Source organism: Marmota flaviventris, chromosome 9 (assembly GCF_047511675.1).
Source record: "Marmota flaviventris isolate mMarFla1 chromosome 9, mMarFla1.hap1, whole genome shotgun sequence".
In the NCBI taxonomy this organism is placed as follows: Eukaryota; Metazoa; Chordata; class Mammalia; order Rodentia; family Sciuridae; genus Marmota; species Marmota flaviventris.
In genome coordinates this window covers 81,814,899-81,832,987 of record NC_092506.1, presented here as the reverse complement: position 1 = coordinate 81,832,987, position 18,089 = coordinate 81,814,899, and the positions used below count along the sequence as shown (strand labels likewise).

General features: G+C 40.6%; 1 protein-coding gene across 2 annotated transcripts in view; it reads right to left on the bottom strand.

Annotated features, from left to right (window-relative positions):
• Window positions 1-18,089, bottom strand: part of Amotl1 (angiomotin like 1) — a 132,518-nt gene that overhangs the window by 27,432 nt on the left and 86,997 nt on the right. For both annotated transcript variants that reach the window (XM_071616632.1, XM_027951410.2), the window contains 2 exons: window positions 17,396-17,540; window positions 16,073-16,162 (listed from right to left, as the gene is read on the bottom strand). In XM_071616632.1, the coding sequence (XP_071472733.1) occupies window positions 16,073-16,162; window positions 17,396-17,540 (235 nt within the window). The remainder of the gene's footprint in view (window positions 1-16,072; window positions 16,163-17,395; window positions 17,541-18,089) is intronic.

The window sequence follows — 18,089 nt, the reverse complement described above, 5'->3', positions numbered from 1 at the left end:
TGCTGGTCTTGTCCAGCCTTGGAGGGCACCCAGGAATTGCTAAGCAGGCACTGCTGGGAATGAACCACTGGATTCCAGGGCCTCTACTTGGTTATTGACCTAAACATAGAAGTTCCTCTCTTTGTTGGGGCTGCTGAGTATACATCAATTTTGATCAGAAGCAGTAAAATGACAGGTGGGACTTATGACCAGGAGCTACAACCAAAATTTCTTGTTCTGCAAATCGAGGATTGCAATTATTACCATGACACAACTACAGCTGCCAAGATAGAGATCTGAATTAACAAATCCCTGCAACACACATGATTCCAGAATTTGCTGTTTCCTTGCTATGTAGTATCATGGAGTGGTTGAAGAATTGACTTTAACACCAGGAAGACCTGGATTCAAAGCCCAGGCCCACCACTTCCCAATTATGAGGCCCCAGGCAAGGTAATTGGACCTCTCTGAACCTCAGCTCCCTCATCTTCCTGATGGAAATGACAGCATTTGCATCACAGTGTTGTTGTGACACCTCAGTTAGTGTAGACGATGTAAAGTGCAAAAGACGTGAATATTTTATATGTTTTACTCTATATTCCCTGGCCTGAAAGAGTGGCTGGCTGAATAATATTGCTGAGTGAGCAAATGAGACTCTCTTATACGCCAAGTTCAATGCCAACTGAACAACAAATTGTAGCTGTTACGCATTCAGCATCCTGTGATCTCCCATCAGCCTCAGCTATACAGCTGTCCACTCTACCTTTGTCCCACTGTTCATGGAGAAGCCACTGCTCATCAGAGGTTTGTACTGACGATGGACTTCCCCAGTTCACTCCCTGCCCAGGCTCCCTGAACCCCACAGTGTGGTGCCAATATTGATTAAACTCCAAAAGTTCTGGAATACTTTGCAGTACATGGGACAAAACATCTCTGTCCTGAGTTTGGTGACTTTGAACTTCATGTTGCAGCTACATGTTTATTGCTCACACTGGCTCAGAGGTATCTGCCCACTGATAGGAAATAGTAATCTCAATGATCAAGGTTTAAAAACAATGTCCATGACGACAGTGATAATAACAACAATATCTGCTTGTGTTTGTTGAGTGAGTACTGTGTTCCAGGAATGGTTACTTATATCATTCACTTTAATTATTCCCTCAATATTTCCTTTATTCTGAGTTACTGTATGAGGTAGGCACCATTATTATTCCTATTTTTCCAGTTAAGGAAAACGTCACTAAGAATGTATAAGTGACTGTCCCCAAGAAGTGATGCTCATCAATGGGGGAAGGCAGAATTTGCATTTGTACCTCTCTAATGCATGCTCACAAGGGCTGCCTTTCCTGTGCCCACAGACACAGACATGCACTACAGAATCACAGAAGCAGGACACGAGATTTAAGTATGTCACAAATTGAAGTATGCCATGGTCAGATCATATTTCCCCAAACCCAGAAATTACATTCATGTGCAGAACCATTTACACACATTAATTAATTAAGCACTGTATGAAGGCAACACAGAATATGGTTAAAAGCTGGAGTCTAGACTTAGGCCACTTGGGTTCTTATCCAGCTCTACCACCTATGGTTTTATGACTTTCAAAGTAAGTGAACGTCTATGTGCCCCATTTTCCTTACTTTTTTGGGGGGTGGGGTACCAGGTATTAATCTCAGGGGCACTTGACCACTGAGCCACATCCCCAGCCCTATTTCATACTTATTTAGAGACAGGGTCTCACTGAGTTGCTTAGCGCCTCGCTTTTGCTAAGGCTGGCTTTGAACTTGCGATCCTCCTGCTTCAGCCTCCCAAGCTGCTGGGATTACAGGCATGCACCACCACGTCTGGCTACATTTTCCTTACTTTTAAAGTAAGGAATACAATAGTACTTACTTCAAAAGGGATAATTAAGTACCCAATAAATGTCAACTAGGATAACAATTTGGTTATTATTGCTGTTCCAGGAAATGTGACATATTCTGGGGCTATAAGGTGAGTAAGAGGTGCATTCTGTTCTCCAACAGTCAGGAAGAGGCCAGGACATGGAAAAGTCCTGTGACAAGTTGCTCTAATAGATGCATGCAGAGGGTGCTATGAGGGGAGAGAGAAGGTCTAGCTAGGCCTAGGGCAAGGAAAGGGAGCCACAGGTGGGGCAGCTGGGTTCCCTGAGTCTTTCAAGACATGAGGACTCTAAGGTGTACAAGAATTTCTTAAAAGTCATCCTTTGGGAGAAGACAGGAGTGAGTCCCCAGCTCCTAGGAAGGGTCACTGAGGTTTTTTTTTCTTTTCCTTTTTTTGAAGGGTCCTTCAGTTTATTACTATCTAAGTCCAATGGGATGGATCTCAAAAAAGGCCAGACTTGCTGTGAATTTTTGGTCAGGCTCCAACGTATATACTGAGAATTCCTAGAACAGGCAAGTTGACACAAGGGAATTCGTGCCCAGAATGGTCTGTTTGCTCAGTGGATACGAATTACCCAGAACGGTGTGGAGCAGGGTTGTTTAGCCTGATGGCTCCGGGCCCACTGCACAGAGGATGTCTGCTTGTACACTGTTTACTCTCGAAACCACAGCGATGGCACAGGCTCCGAGGCCAGGCCAGCCTGGTTGGATTCTGGCACCTTCGCATACCAGTTGACTTTGGACATGTGACTTCACCTCTCTGAGACTCCATCTCCTCCAAGGAAACTAAGGAGCGAGTGCAGGACTATTGGGAGGCATAAGAGGGCTATCAGTGAAATGCTTACCAGAAGACCTGGCCCTTAGCAGGTACCTGATAAATAATAACAAGAGCTAACGTGTATTCCTGGAAACTTACCAGCAGAACCTTCTCTAATCCCCTATCAGTCCCATTTGACAAATGAGAAATCTGAAGCAAAACTAACTGTGATACCGCTCCAAGGTCAGTGGCCCCACTTGTAGCTCTTGCTTGAGGAAAGAGCAGAAGTGAATGGAAACCAGAACTGGGCCCCCTAATGTGAGGATGCTCCCTCTCCATCCGACCCTCTCTTTGCCAGTTCAAAGTGGACAGCCTGCTAACACTGTTTCTGTGACCTCTCGTTGGGCACTGAGCTCCACTGTGGCTGGATGACAGGATGGTGGACTCTAGTAACTTCTGTTGAGAAATGCTGAGGGTGGGGTCTGCCTGGGGGTGGGCTGTGCTGCCATCTTCTAATTCAGTCGCCAATTATGCTTGGGAATCATGAGGGCAGCAAAGCTGTAACCCGGCCCTTCTTAAGAAAGAATGAATTTCCAAGCTTTTCTAATAACAATGAGTCTTGGTGTGCTTTTCCTTATGGGTCAGAGGGGTAGAGGAGTCCAGCTGCTGCCACTCTGACCCAGGGGTGACCTAAGAGATTGATGTTTTTCTTCCTCTTTGCTTCTCTCATCTGGAGCCAAGTTTGACTGTTGATTGGATTTGAGGGGGACAGGGTTGGATCTATTCTGGAGTACACGTGTGTGTGTGTGTGTGTGTGTGTGTGTGTAGGCATAAAAACAGACCAAGCTAATTCTGTTGCAAATCTCAAATAATTCCCATAATGATAGTTTGTTCCAGCATCTGGTTCTGGAGAGTCAGGTATCTCCCTGGCATTTCTTGGGGAAGGTTCTTATTGCTTTGGATGTAGGAGAAGCAGATGGTAGTGACAGAGTTAAAGGAAGAGGAGGTGGGCACAATTCAACAAACCTTTTCCTGAGATGCCACTGACTAGAAATCTTGTTCTGACTATTGAGACTGACTTTGGGGTCCTGTCTCTTGAGACTCTCTGAGTGAAGTGAACTTAGAAGAGGCCATAGACAAAGAGGAGGCGAGGTAGAGAGGCTGAGGAGAGACATGGCAGACAGTGTCCAGACCCTCCTGTGAATAATGGCAGAGGCCCCCAGCACTGGAGTTCACTGGGAGAAGGCCTTCCAGAGGCAAAGGCTTCCTAACTTGGATTCTCTCTAGAGTAGACAACTTTCATGGTATCTGCCCAGTCAATGCCCCATTCCAAAGAGCTATCCACTGCAATCCTCCTTCTGCAGGGTAAGTTCTGGCAGGAAGCCACATCCACAGCATAAAGCCCTTCCCATCTATCTCTACCTATCGCTCCCATCTGATAGCTGATCCAACCTGCAGGGCCACTGCAGAGGTAGTCCAACCAGTCTCTCATTTGGAAATTTGTAAGTGGGAGCTTGGGAGAAGTGGTAATAGCATGGGCAACCTAGCTGTTTCTCTCTGGGTAAAACCAGAGAAAGCCACACTAAAGGGAATGAAGGATCATGCAGATGTATACAGAAAGGTGGATGAGGGTCTATGTGAGGAGAGCAGGAAACACATTCTTAGAGTCAGACTCCCAAGTGCAGGCTGTGACTTGATTCTCACAGGCTCCTAGCCCTGGGGAGGCCTGCCTACACACCCTGCCTGTGAGCGCCATTACACACTTATATAAACTTAAAACACAGTCCTCTTATTTGGGCTTAGGCTGGCTTGAGCAGATTTTTCTTTTTAAAATCTGCTGATAAAGATTCTCCGGTAAAACGTGTCTTCAACCTTGAGCCATCTCTGTACTCCAGTGCAGATTGCCTTGTTGTGGCAGGCAATGGACACACAGGTTATGGGTGGCAGCTAAGTAGGTTTATTGACAGCCACAGGAACACTCCAGTGAGGGCTAGTTTTAAATGGTTGGAAGAGTAAACTGTTTTTAAATGAACTCTGTAACAGGAAAATTAAGAGCAGGAGATCAAACAAAACTCTATTCTACAAAGCCCTGGGAGAGACGGGGGAAGGAAGGGAGAGAAGATAGTGTCCGGCTGCTATGATCTAGACATGGTTTGAGTCTGACCCCTACAGATTCATGTGCTAGAGTCCTGGTCCTCAGGATGGCAGTGTTAGGGTGGTAATATCCTTAAGAGGTGAGCCTAGCAGAATATAATTAAATCATAGAGATACTGCCCTCTTGAGATGTGTTTTTGCTCTCATAGGCTTTGAGAAAGCAGGTTGTTATAAGTGATTCTAGAACCTTCCTGAGTCTCTTTTGCTTCCTGTCTCACCATGTCCTGCACATATTCCCACCTCTTGATGCTGATAAGGTTGTGGTAGCCCTCCCCAGAGGCTGGATAGATGGAATCTCTTGATCTTGAACCTTCAACCATAGAAGCGTGAGCTAAATAAACCTCTTTTCTGCATAAAGTATCAAGCTTCAGTCATTTTGTTATATCAACAGCAAACAGACTAACAGGAAGGAAGGAAGGCACTCTGAAGACTGTACTCCCTCTCACCTGAAATCCCTTCAGCTTTTGGTGTTTTACATAGTAGGTTTCCTTTCTTTTGAACAAGAGTTCTGAATTTGAAAGCCACCATTCAGACATTAGAAGAGAGACAAAAATTTGTGGAAACAGCTATTGTTAACATGTAGAGAAAATACAATCTTTTGGAGAGATGGCTCAACTTGAGAAACTGAGAAGCCTGAAGTGTAAAGGATTTAGTCAAAATTTATTTTCCATGTTCAAAAGAAATATAGAACTTTCCTATTACTATGGCAGCGAAATTCCTCTAAACTATAAATTAGCTTTCAAGGCCCATCTTAAAGGCTACAGGCTTCTTCCCTCCCACTTTTTTTTTGGGGTAGAAGTTGTTCTTTAATGAGCTCTTACCGTATTCTGTCGTGATGCCAGGTCCAGTGACGGCTGCCTGTCTGTCTTAGCCTTTCTACTGGGCTTATTTCACGGGGGACTGAGCCTTCTTCATCATGCATCTAAACCCTTCTGTCTTCATAGTATTTTAAAAATATAGGACAGCTGAAGTGTTTTATATGTGAATAAATATGACAAGTGTAGGCAACAGTTTTTGGTACATGATCAAATTCTAACTTTAAAATGAAAATTTTCAATGATATGATCATTTTCAGATATTTATCATGGAAAGTAACAAAACTTAACTACAAAATCATCTATTGATCTAATGTCATTAAGTACTTATTATATTTTTGTTAATTTATGTAATTACCTATTGATTTTTTATATTCTGGCTCCAAAATGAATTTAAAGTTATCTCAGGTATAATTTGGTAAAATATTTTTGGAATACCTACAAAAGGTCTCTTAAACATAATTTTTCTACTTTAGCTATTCTTGCATTAAAATGTTACATTTTAATTCTAGAAGTTGAACTTAAACACTCGACATTTATCTGCCTAAAAATATTTTATTTAAAATTTATTATATTTGCAAACTTGGTGACTGAGTATACACCCGTTCATCCAGCTCAGCTTTCAAATGTATTATTACCCTTCCATCTTAATTTGTTTTACTTGAAATTAAAATGTACTGCTGCTTTTCTATGTCTACTGATAGCACATTACAAATTAGACAATGAATAAATAATGCCCCAGGAATGTAACATACCTAGTGCATTTGGTTTTTTACTATATATGTATCCATGAAGTAGCCTGAAGACTTAAGATTTCTATAATCACAACAGAATACAAGTCCTTTTTTGTCTTTTCTTTTCTTAATATAAAAAGATAAACAACACCCAATTTTATTACCAGGTATGACCAAGTAAGATCCTACCAGACACTGAGGCTCCCATGAAGAAAACAACCATAAAACCTGAACATCATGTAAAGAACAGTGATCCTAAGACACAGAAATGTGAACACAAGCAGACAGATTCCAGGGGGCGGGCAGTTCACTTGGTGAGGAGAGGAAGCACCATATGAGCTACATAGGTTCTATATGGTCATTGCTTGGTATTGTGGGGCACTGGTTGCAGGACCCATGATGATACTAACATCTACAGATGTCCCTTCTGTAAAATAGCATAGTAATTGCATATAACCCATGCACATCCTCCTCTACATTTTAAATTATCTCTAGATTACTTATAATACCTAGTACCATGCAAATGCTACATAAACAGCTGTTACACAGTAGTGTTTAAGGAATAATGAAAAGAAAAACATCTGCACATGTTCACTAAAAATGCATATTTTTTCCAAATATTTACAGTCCATTAATGTGGAATTCACAGAGTGCCAAATAAATCTTAATTATGCCGGTTATTAGATTTCTTCAAACTGTATGCTTTAAACAGTTAAATTTTATTATATGTAAATAATACCTAAAATAGATATAAAATATCTGTATGTAATAAAATGTGCATGTGTGTACTTGTTTAAATTATTATATGTTATATATTAAATTATTTATATTTGTTGTTGTTTGTTTTTTGGTGGTGCTGAAGTTTGAACCTAGAGCCTCAAGCTACACTTCCAGCCCTATTTTTAAAATGGTCCCTCTGGGGGCTGGTGTGTTGGATCAGTGGTAGCGCATTTGCTTAGCATGTGTGAGGCACTGGGTTCGATCCCCAGCATCACATAAAAAATAAACAAATAAAATAAAAGGTATTGTGTCCTCTAAAAAATGTTATAAAAAATAGTCCCTCTGAATGGCAGAAGTACCTTAACACCAGACTGGCTGTGGAAATTATTGTATCTGAGGAAAGAAGAGGTCCGTGCCAGGACTGGTCAGAGGGAGTAATGTGCTGCCTGCGATCATATGTCCTCCCTTCCTTTATTTTAACTTCTGCAGTCCCTCCCATTGTCGTTTTTGTGACTTGCTTTGAACAGATCCTTTTTCTCTCTTCTTTTCACCAAACCACAGTTTTTGTAAGCAAGGAGGAAAATTAGTAGCAGATGCAAGCTTATTTTTAATGGTGTAAGACCAAATTTTCTGGACTTCAAACAAACACTTTGACCCCTTCAAAGTTCTCTGGTTCCATCTAGATAGAGCTGTAGGCTCTCACCATAATTCGTGAACTAAAAATAGTTCCAAAAACTAATTGTAAGAACCCACACCACAGAGTTACTCATTGTGTTCTGCTTATGTTTTTATTTCATCATCCAGAGAACAAAAAGTTTTATTTCACAGACATTTTGAGAAGATAATTTTTTAGACTCTAAATTCTATTCTTCTCTCAAAAACTTTTGTGTTGGGGGCTAACTGAAGAGGATATCCTAGTTTAACAAACAGACCTTTTATTATAAGTGGCTCAAGTTCAAAGATAGATGAAGAAGTTAGAAGCACAGAACGTTATTTATCATCTGAATACTTTATTATTAAGTCACAGTACTGGGTTAAATTATTTGCAACCAAATAAGATTTCTAGTACAAAATCCTTTGCTATCCAGGATTCCTCCCATGGTAAAAAATGTAAAATCTTCACTCACCAGGGGATTATAGAATTGATTTTTTGGAAAAAGGGAAGGAAAAAAAAAATAAGAAAGAGGAGGTCCCAATTCTAGCTGTGGTTTAGTCCCAATTTTCCAGTGTGGAATCTTGGGCAAACCACTTGATTACTCTCAGTTGCAGTTTCAGCTTTTGCAAAATGTGGATGCTATACTGAGCTCCAAAGTCACCGGGAGTTCAATGCTTCTCTCATTCCGGCCTCTCTCCACCCATCTGGCCCAGTCAGAATGGCCTGGGTTCCAAAACCTGTTTGCTCCATTTACCAGCTTGTATGAAGATGGCCAAGTTACTTAATCTTCCTGTGCCTCAGTTTCCTCATCTGTAAGATACCTGTAATACCAATCTCAAAGGACTGCTTGGAGGATTAAGAAATAATGTCCCTGTGGAGGCTAGCATAGTGCTTGGTCCTAGTAAGTGCTTGATTAGTATTGGCCGCTGAAACTCTTGTGATATGACCACACCAGGCTAGCTTGAACCAGGACCAGAAGGATAGTGACTGGGCACACACTTGCAACTCCACCTGAGGATGAGCTTTTAACCAGCAGATCAAAAGCCATGAGGATACTGCTACTCACAGTGACAATGAAACTTGCTTCAGAGGACACATGCACTGCTTGTGATCAGACAGGCAACCTTTCAGATATTCTCCATAGTTGATAATCAAACCTGCCCAGCTCATCTCATGGAAGGATGCTATGGTAGGAACTCGTGGCCCCACTGAGAGAGCCCTCACTCTCAAGGCAACGAACCCTTGTGGCTAGACTAGAGCTGCCCAGCACTGTCTACATTGTTAGCTAATTTGGGATCCTCACTGGGTAACTAAGATTTGTGAATGTATTTCTATGTATCTCAGTTTTCTCAGTTTTTCTAAAATGATCATAATCATGCTCTCCTTATATGGGATTACAAAAGAATGAACAATTATATCCTTTTTGAAATTAAGGCAATTTACAAAGTAAGATCTAGGGAACACTTCTGAAGTTCCTAATTTCGATTCTTCCTTCGATTCTCCTTTTGCTGGGGTCCCTTCTTCATCTTCCTCTTCTATAACAAGTGCCTGGAATGAAAGGCAGCAAACTCTGGCTGCGGGCCTAATCCAGCCCACAGCCTGTTTTTGTAAATAAGGTTTGATTGGGACATGGCCACACCCATTTGTTAATTAATCATCTGTGGTGGCTTTTGGGCAAGACACAGACTTGAGTAGTCGTGGCCTCAGAGTCTACAATATTTACATGTGGACTTTAACAAAGTTTGCTGACCATGGCTAGCACACAGCTAGTTCATAGTAATTAACTTTTAACTACTTGTTTGAATAAATAATAATGATCATCATTTCATTCGACATTGAGCAAATATTTATTAAATGTCTCTAAGCACTATGCATTGGGCCAAGTTCTGGAAAAACAATGAGCTAGGGCTACAATGGTGACAATGACAGACAGGGCCACTGCACTTCGAGTGCATACAGTTCAAAGGGGGAAGACAGAAAATGATTATCCAAACAGTTTCTTATTTGCACTCGTGATGAGTGTTTACTAAAAAAAAAAAAAAAAAAAAAAAGTACAGGGCGTTGGGGAGTATATAAAAGGATCATCTAACCTTATCATCTCAGAAAGTCTTCTCTAAGCAACTGCCATTTAAGTGGAGGCTGCCCATGGATTTCCTGGTTCTAAGTCATTAGGAAAAGTGAGGGTTACTTGATGCCACTTGAGATGCAAATGGATTTTTGTCTGTTTTGTAGTCTGGCCTTACTCTATTTATCTGTCCTGCTATGCAGTGCAAGGAATGCAGACCATAAAGAAGCTTAAGAGGCCCAACTTTTCAACATAATAGCAGGAATGCCAAGCAAAAAGTAATTTTAAGACCTTCAGTGTGAAAATCAAAACCCATGTTCACCTGCTAAAGACAATATCAATTAATGACCAAGAAATGGTTAATGACCAAGATATCAATACATGACCAAGAGATGGTTCTTCAATTAGATCTGCTTGTTAAGTATGGAAAATCAGAGCCTAAATTGAGTAACACTAATTTTCACACTTGGGGAGAAGATACGATTGAACATAAACAGATGCCCTGCAGACGGTGTGCACTTCTGGTTGTCATGAAAGCTTGAAGTTCCTCAGTGTTGCCTGTCAAGGTTGATCAAGTGGCTTAAGTGCTCACATGCTCTGCCTTCCAAATTCAGCAAGGCTAAGGCTAAGTAAGGCATGCAGGAATTTATTGGGAACACAGCCCATTCCCCTTCCCTGAAAATTGGCACATCCCTCCAGAGGTGGTGAGTACTAAAATAGATGCAAGGGGGCAGGAAGAAGTGTTGCAGAACTATGTATTTTATAAAGTCTCCTTTATTTCCTATCTCTGGCTATCCTCAGAATCGTGTTCATTAAACTGGGAGAGTCATACCTCCATTACTTTAAAGGAAATGGAGGTGCAAGGAGGTTTAGCATTTAACTTCAGGTCACTAAACATGTTAGTAAAACACCAGGAATCAGAAGATGCAGGAGTGAAGTCCAGCCTATTTGCTTGGGCCTGTGCCTATAAAACCAAGTTTTAGAACCACAGTCCAACTAACTAAAGAGATCATCTATAAGGAGAACCAGTTAATTTAGAGCAAGAAAATCTTGATCAAAATGATCCCGCTTTGGCCGGCTTTGAGGGCCAGTCCTTCTCCTTTGCCCATGGTGCTGATCTGTGGTATCTAGCATGGTCTATGGATTGGTCAGTGTGAGCATCTGACTGGCTGCTACAAAAACGTTTCTATGCCACAGTGAACTCTCACCATTAACAGAGCACAATAAAGAGGAGTCAAGGAAATCCAAAATGAGCTAAGTTTACCAACTTTCTCGAAAAATACTGTTTTTAATAATAAAAAATTTCTCTCCCTTGGATATTCTACTTGGAAAAAAGGAAGAAGGAAAAGAGAAAAACAAAAAAATAAATAAATAAATTTGGGTGTTTTAAAGTTACTTCTATTGTAACAGTGTTATTTTAATAATTTCACCTAGCTCACTGAAGCAACAGAGTATAAACTAGGGCATCTTCCCACATGACTGAAGACACTGAACTTAAAAGAAAGTTTTGGTATTGATGCTGCATAAGGAGAATTTCAACCTTGTTACTGAACTTTTTAGTTTTATTCATTCCCTCAAGAAGCATTTATCAAGTTCCAGGTGCATAAAAATGCAAGTTGTTTTAGTGTGGGTGGATATTATTAAAGTATGCCTATCTTTCTCCCATCTGGTGGAGAGATTCACACAGACAGTATGACCCCACAGAATATAAAAGTGCTGTAACAGGAGCTTGCACCAAGGAGTCTGAGTCAAGATGAGCTGCCAGCCCTGGTTGGCCTGAGGAGGAAGAGGTAAGCCAGGGCACCCACGTGTTACATCTAACCTTCTTTTCTAATGATGCCTGACAGAAACCCATGACATTCGATGTAATGAAATCCAATGAGGATTCAGAATAATCTCCTTATGGCTCTATGTAGGTCAACAAAATAAATGTTTATGTCATAGTCATTTCTGCTTTGTGGTTCACACAAGAGCTTACAGAGATACAAAAATCGGAAGGGTTTTCATTTGGGAAATCATTTTGGACTCTTTCACATTCTATAAGAGACAGTAAACTATAGTGTCTAAAAATAAGATTCAAGAGTAAGAATGATGATTATAAGGTACATTGAAAATGGCTAATTAGGAGCTGGGGTTGTGGCTCAGTGGTAGAGCACTTGCCTAGCACGTGCAAGGCCCTGGGTTCGATCCTCAGCACCACACAAAAATAAACAAATAAAATAAAGGTATTGTGTCCAACACAACTAAAAAATTAAAAAAAAAGAAAATGGCAAATTATTGTTGTTTTAGAAAAAGTGTGGCTGCACACATTTTTTCTGTTCATTGTTAAACCAAAAGGAATTTTAAGGAAAACAGATATATATTGTTCTGACACATTTGTATGCATTACTCATCAATATGTTGTTTTAAACAAATCACCAAATACCCAAATAATCTTTTTTTCTTAGAGCGACATATCATTTAATAGCCAGAATTGAACCATGTATGCTGAACCTGGGTACCTTCAAAATCCCAAGGGAATAGATTCTTGTACATTCTTTAAACGTGACTTGGTTATATCCCAGCACAACACAAGCATGCTGAGCTAATCAGGTCCCACTAGAATGGCCTGATTAGCTCAGCATGCAATGTATGCAACAAGGCCTGACATGTCTATTTAAAAACTCAATAAAATGAAGTTTCATCTCTACTAGTCTAGTGTGTCCTCATCTAATAGTTTATTTTTGGCTCTCTGGCCTAAAGCAGATAGAATTCTGCAGTTATCAATTTTCAGAAATAATTTTTAAAAAGTTTCACTAAGAAGACGACATAGCTAAGAATGACAGACATTTCCAGGGCCTTGTTTTCAGCAGACAGTAACCTACTTTTGGTGTGTGTGTGTGTGTGTGTGTGTGTGTGTGAGAGAGAGAGAGAGAGAGAGATGAATGGGAAAAAATGGGAGCCTCATTTAAGTTAAAAGACAAAGAAGCCCCAGTTTCACACAGCCAAACCAAACAGGAATTGGCCAGAGGCCCTGTTTTTCAGGAGCAATTGGCTTTAACATCACTAGCCTATAAGCTGCAAAAACACTTGGAAAAAAAAAAAAAAGAAAAGAAAAGAAAAACCAGAAAATAAACAAATAAATAAAACTTTGAATTCCTCCAAAGATAATGTTAATCTATGAAGGGAAAGTTGCCTCCAGGTCATCAAAACTCCTAAGCATTTAACTCCACAAGATTTTCAACACAGACAACTCTCTTGACAGAGAGGAACACAACAGACCTGTTCAAGGTCCGTTCAACCTTAACACTAAGTGGTAGCTACCTATGCAGTCCACCACAGCTTTCCTAGGCTCCAACTTAAGAGCAGAGTTCGGGTTTTAAAAGCTACCAAGGGAAATTTAAAAATCTTTTCAGGAAGGATCTCCTCCCTCCACTAACTTAGAGAGCTTTTGCTCGTGTTGCAAGAGTCACTTGGGTGCTCTTAGGCTTCAGACACCTAGTATCTACACAAATACCTGGCAAAAAAAGCAGAGTACATTATTCTGTACTTTCCCCTACTCTCTGACTTTTCCAATGCCAGAGTGGTTGTCAGGGGCATCACAATCTAGCCCTATAGATCCTTGGTATGTACTATCCAGACATGTCATTACCATTGCGATGTTGTCTTACCTTTCTCTGAACCAAGGGCTAGAATTCCAAAAGGCTCACTGAAAAAGTGGGGAATATTCATAATTATGATTACTAAGGGCTTAATTAACTTTGTCCTAATAACATTAATATTCTTTTAATCTATTTTATTCTATTCTTTTTATTCTAGTAATAGAATAATATTCAGATAAAGGAACACATTAATAACTATGAAGAGAGGTGGTGATTCATGCCAGTCATTCTGTATTCACATGCTCAAGGGAAAGCCTGACAGAGATGGCTGCCATCTAGTCCTGTGGGTATCTCCGTATCTGCCATTATACCTGCTCACTGAACTAAGGGCTGCAGGGTGAGATGACTTAACAGCTCAAACCTTTCACTCATTATTTAACCCTAACCTGCTTCTCCTGAGTTGTACTGGTGAAGGGTGACCATCATCCAGCTGCTCCAGTCATACTCACTTCTCTCTGTCATTATCCAATTGTCACGAGTCCTATGAATGTGTCCCTCATTTTTCTGTCCCCTACTCTTCACTGCTACTTCTACTGTCTTAGTTCAGGCCTTCTACATCTTTCACCCAGAAATTAAAATGGCTGTTAACAAGTTTCCTTGTTAGCCCTGGTGCACTTGCCTATACTGCGTGTCAAGCTACCTTCCAAAATATACACCATGTAAACAGTGAAATCACACTCATGTGTAGAAAACATTGGTGAATACCATTAGAATCTTTGAAAAGAAGAAGTAACTTTAAGCATCACATCAATCCTAGAAGGCATAAATATGGTTACTGAAAAAAATCTTTAAGACAAAGAATACTATAATCAAAGATTAAAAACAATGGGAAAAATATCTGCAACATACCTGGAGTGGCATGGTAATTTTTGTAATATACGAGAGGTTTTCAGAACTCATTAAGAAAAAACGTATTTAAATTTGAAATAACATCCTAAGTCCATCTATGAATAATTATAATGCTACAAGGAAGGCACAAAGTTTCCTGTGAAGGCTGGGTGTGGGAAAAATGGTTAGACATCACAGTCACAAAGCCTGCTTCAAGTGCACTGCGTGGATTCAATTATGTCACACATAACAGGGGGATACCTCTAAGCAGTTGGTCTCTCTTGTTATGCCTCTGAGACACAGTGAAGCCAGTTTACCCACAACAAACCACTGCCTGTATAGCTGGAAGGGTTGAATTGTCTGATCCTTGATGTTCCAGATTTGAGCCGAAAGAGTAAAGTCTTCAAGAATGTGTCTGAGCTCACCCAGCTCCAAACCCTACTTACTGTTCCATCACACCAGCCTATGCCAGAAGATCAAACAGAAGCCCATCAGGTGAAATGGACAGCTTTTTATGTTTGACCTGAACCAAGTGATCAGCTGGCACCCCACCAAGAAGGCAGGGTCAGCAGAGTGCCTAAAGCCAGCACTGCTGACACACCTTACTCTACCCTTAGGCATGCAGTTCTCCAAAAGGTGCCCAAATCCTGCATGCAAATCCCACAGATGACACCTTTCAAGCGAAAGCTCTGATGAGATGGTAAATCTATCACACCCATAAGAAAATATGAATTCTGTGAGAAAAGCAAGTAATTCAAAGTGTCGATACAGATTTTCATGTGAACTTGGAGGACAGACCAATCACCTACTATAAGACTACAAAGGAATATGAGGCCAAATCCCTATATACTGTTAATGTCTACTTGTCAAAAGCAGAATTTAAAAAATAAAGAATGGGCTAAAAACTGGAATGTAATCATGAGTAAATCTGTGGGAAACAAAGGAAGTTAAACCCAACCAAATAGAATTAAAACTCAGAATATTTAACCAATTACTTCCCAGCCTTTAAAACGCAGAGCCACATTGACAGCCCACACATCAGAACAGTATCACAGGATAGCTGGCTGGCACTGAGTACATCACTTTTTGTTGTTGTTGTTGTTTTTCCTGTAGTTTGTGAGCACATATTCATAATGCTGTTGAGAGTTATGATACAGCTATGAATTCAGTTTCTGAAACAGTTTTTAAAAATGCAACTGAATTTTTAAATCTTTGGCTTGTGCAATGAATTTGCCAAAATTCAATCCCTGACCAATCATCTGTCAAAGTCCCTCTGATTCTATCAATTTCCTCTGGCAATATTAATAAAATATTCTCCCAATAAATCTAGAGGCTTACAAAGCCCATGTTCATTTTTCTGGCTGAAATGGGTTCAGTGGCTTCTGGAAATAAACCCCAGGTATGGAGACACACAGTGTGATCATTCAGAGGGATTAACATGCTGGCAAGTGGCAGCCAATCTAGCACTCCTCAACCTGTCCAGAGAACCACACCTCCTCCCTTTCCTAGAGAAAAAGGGTTGTGATCTATTTGAAGTAGTGAATGCCAGGAAAGACTGTAGTGTTGCTATTCCTTGGAGGAGATTACACAGACAGAGAGGAACTGAGGTCAGAAGAACAGAATAAACATCTCTGAACTAATATAAGTCAATCTCAGCTTTGTCTTGAGCAGACGTAGGAGGGCTTCATCTGGGCCCAATGTGTTGCAGGCTAAGAAAAAGCACACAGTTATAAAACATACTTAAAACTATTATAATTCTTTCCTCAGGCCTCCAGTTTTTTAAAATACCAACTGTGGGATAAATAAACATAGAGACTTACTCTGGGAAGCATAATGCCCCTCGGTAGCTTTGTCTTCATGTCCTTCATACTCCCTGCTAGACAGCTGCCTGTTGGCTGTCTCCAGTCGATCTATAAACAACAAGGACATGGTTTAAAAAAGTGCATATGGATTTAAGTGATCATCCAACGGAGAAATGAAATGGGTACCAGAAGCTGGATATGAAGAGATGCTCAGGCAAGGGCCCCAAACTCAGCAATTCTTGGGGAAGAACAAAATAACAAAAGAAAAGTCTTCAGATGCCATCCTGTATCTTTACTCAGTCAAACTGCAAAGACAATGCACCAGCAGTGTGAGGTAGGGGCAGGCTGGGAAAAAAAAAAAAAAAACACTTCACGGCCTCTGAGATGAAGTTCTCCCAAGCAGGCTTAGTCTTCATAACTTCAAATCCAGACCTAGTCCAGCCTTGACCATCAGCCCTATATTTTATCCAGAAACTACTTATCTGAATCTTAGAACTATAAAATAAATAAAAGCAACAAATACCAAGATAAATTAAAACAGCCCAATGAATGAAGATTGTATATAGCAAGTTTCGTTTGCCCAAACCATTTGGTATATCTTAATTTATCCAATTAAATAATCCAGCCTAGTAAGTATTTATTGGATATATTTGATATCCCACACAAAAAGGTTTGTAGTATCTCAAAAAGTAGGCTCTAGCTACTGGTGACAACCAGCGCATTGAGTTGTCAACTGAAAAATTCAGTTGAGTTGACGCAATTGAAAAACGGCTTGGCTGGCTGAACATGAGGCAAAATTTTATGGGTTAAATCACTGCGCTTGTTGGAGGTTGCCAAGACCCTGCAGCAGGTGGATAATTTCCTTCAGGGAGGACATATGTTTACACTCTTCACAATTGTGGCCCTCCCCCGCCCTGCAGGAGGAACATATGTCTAGTTCTGTCTTTCTATTATACCTAGTAAATGAGGCGCTGGCTTGCAAAGAACACTACCCAAAGACTCAGCCTGATGTGGAAAGGGCTGTGCTTCCCACATTGGTCTTTTTAAACATTCCTATTCACACAGTCATGAGTCACTATTGAGTAAAAGCAAAGTGGAGCTGCACACAGACTCCCTGCTTCCACAGCCTCAGGCAGGCAGGTTCACTTCCAAGATTCCATGCTGCAACCTACAACCCACGAAGAAGAAAAGAATGATTCTGCTCTTTGAGCACTTTTCCCTTCCCAGAAGGTTGGAATTTACAAGATCATCTAATGAAAGAACAGCAATCTGGCCCTGAATGAGGCTGTTAACTGCACAGGTAGTTTAGGGTGGAGAGATCATAAGGAGAGGGTGACATGCCTCGGAGGTCTCTGTTGAAATCGTGAAGTCTTCTGATCTCGCCTTCCAGTTTATTTCTCATGGCCTTGTCCAGTGACTCTCGCTTGGTAGTGGACTTCACCAGACTCTCATAGGCTTCTGAAATTCTCTGGAGTTCTTTTTCAAACTATAAGAAAGAACTGGCATTAAAGTGACATTCATGCTGGTGTCTTAGTAATAATGGTTCTATCACACTCAAGTGTGAGGCTATGTCTTCCTTCAGGGCAGGCTTCCTGCATCTCAAGTTTCATGTCTACCAAACTTTGGAATCCATATTGCTCCCCACCTGCCTTCCAAGGGCAGCATCACTATTCCAAGGGCAATATCAGACCATGTGATGTCACCTTGTAAAAGTCCCACTATATCAATATTAGGAAGAGATTAATTTAACCATAACATAAGCCTCTTACACTTGATATGCTATTTTAATAGCTATGATCATTATGTCCACTTCACATAAGGAAAATATTAAAGCACAACAGAATTAAAGCACTACACCCAAGACCCAAACTTTTAGACTTTAAGCACAGTGCTCTTTCCAGGGACCCTCCTACCTGCCTATTCTCCAGGAGAGGCTTCATTAATGAGCATCTTCATCCCTTACTTATGTAAACATCTACATAAATGACCAATGGACTTGTGTTTAAGTACAAACGAGTGTACTGCAGAAAACCTT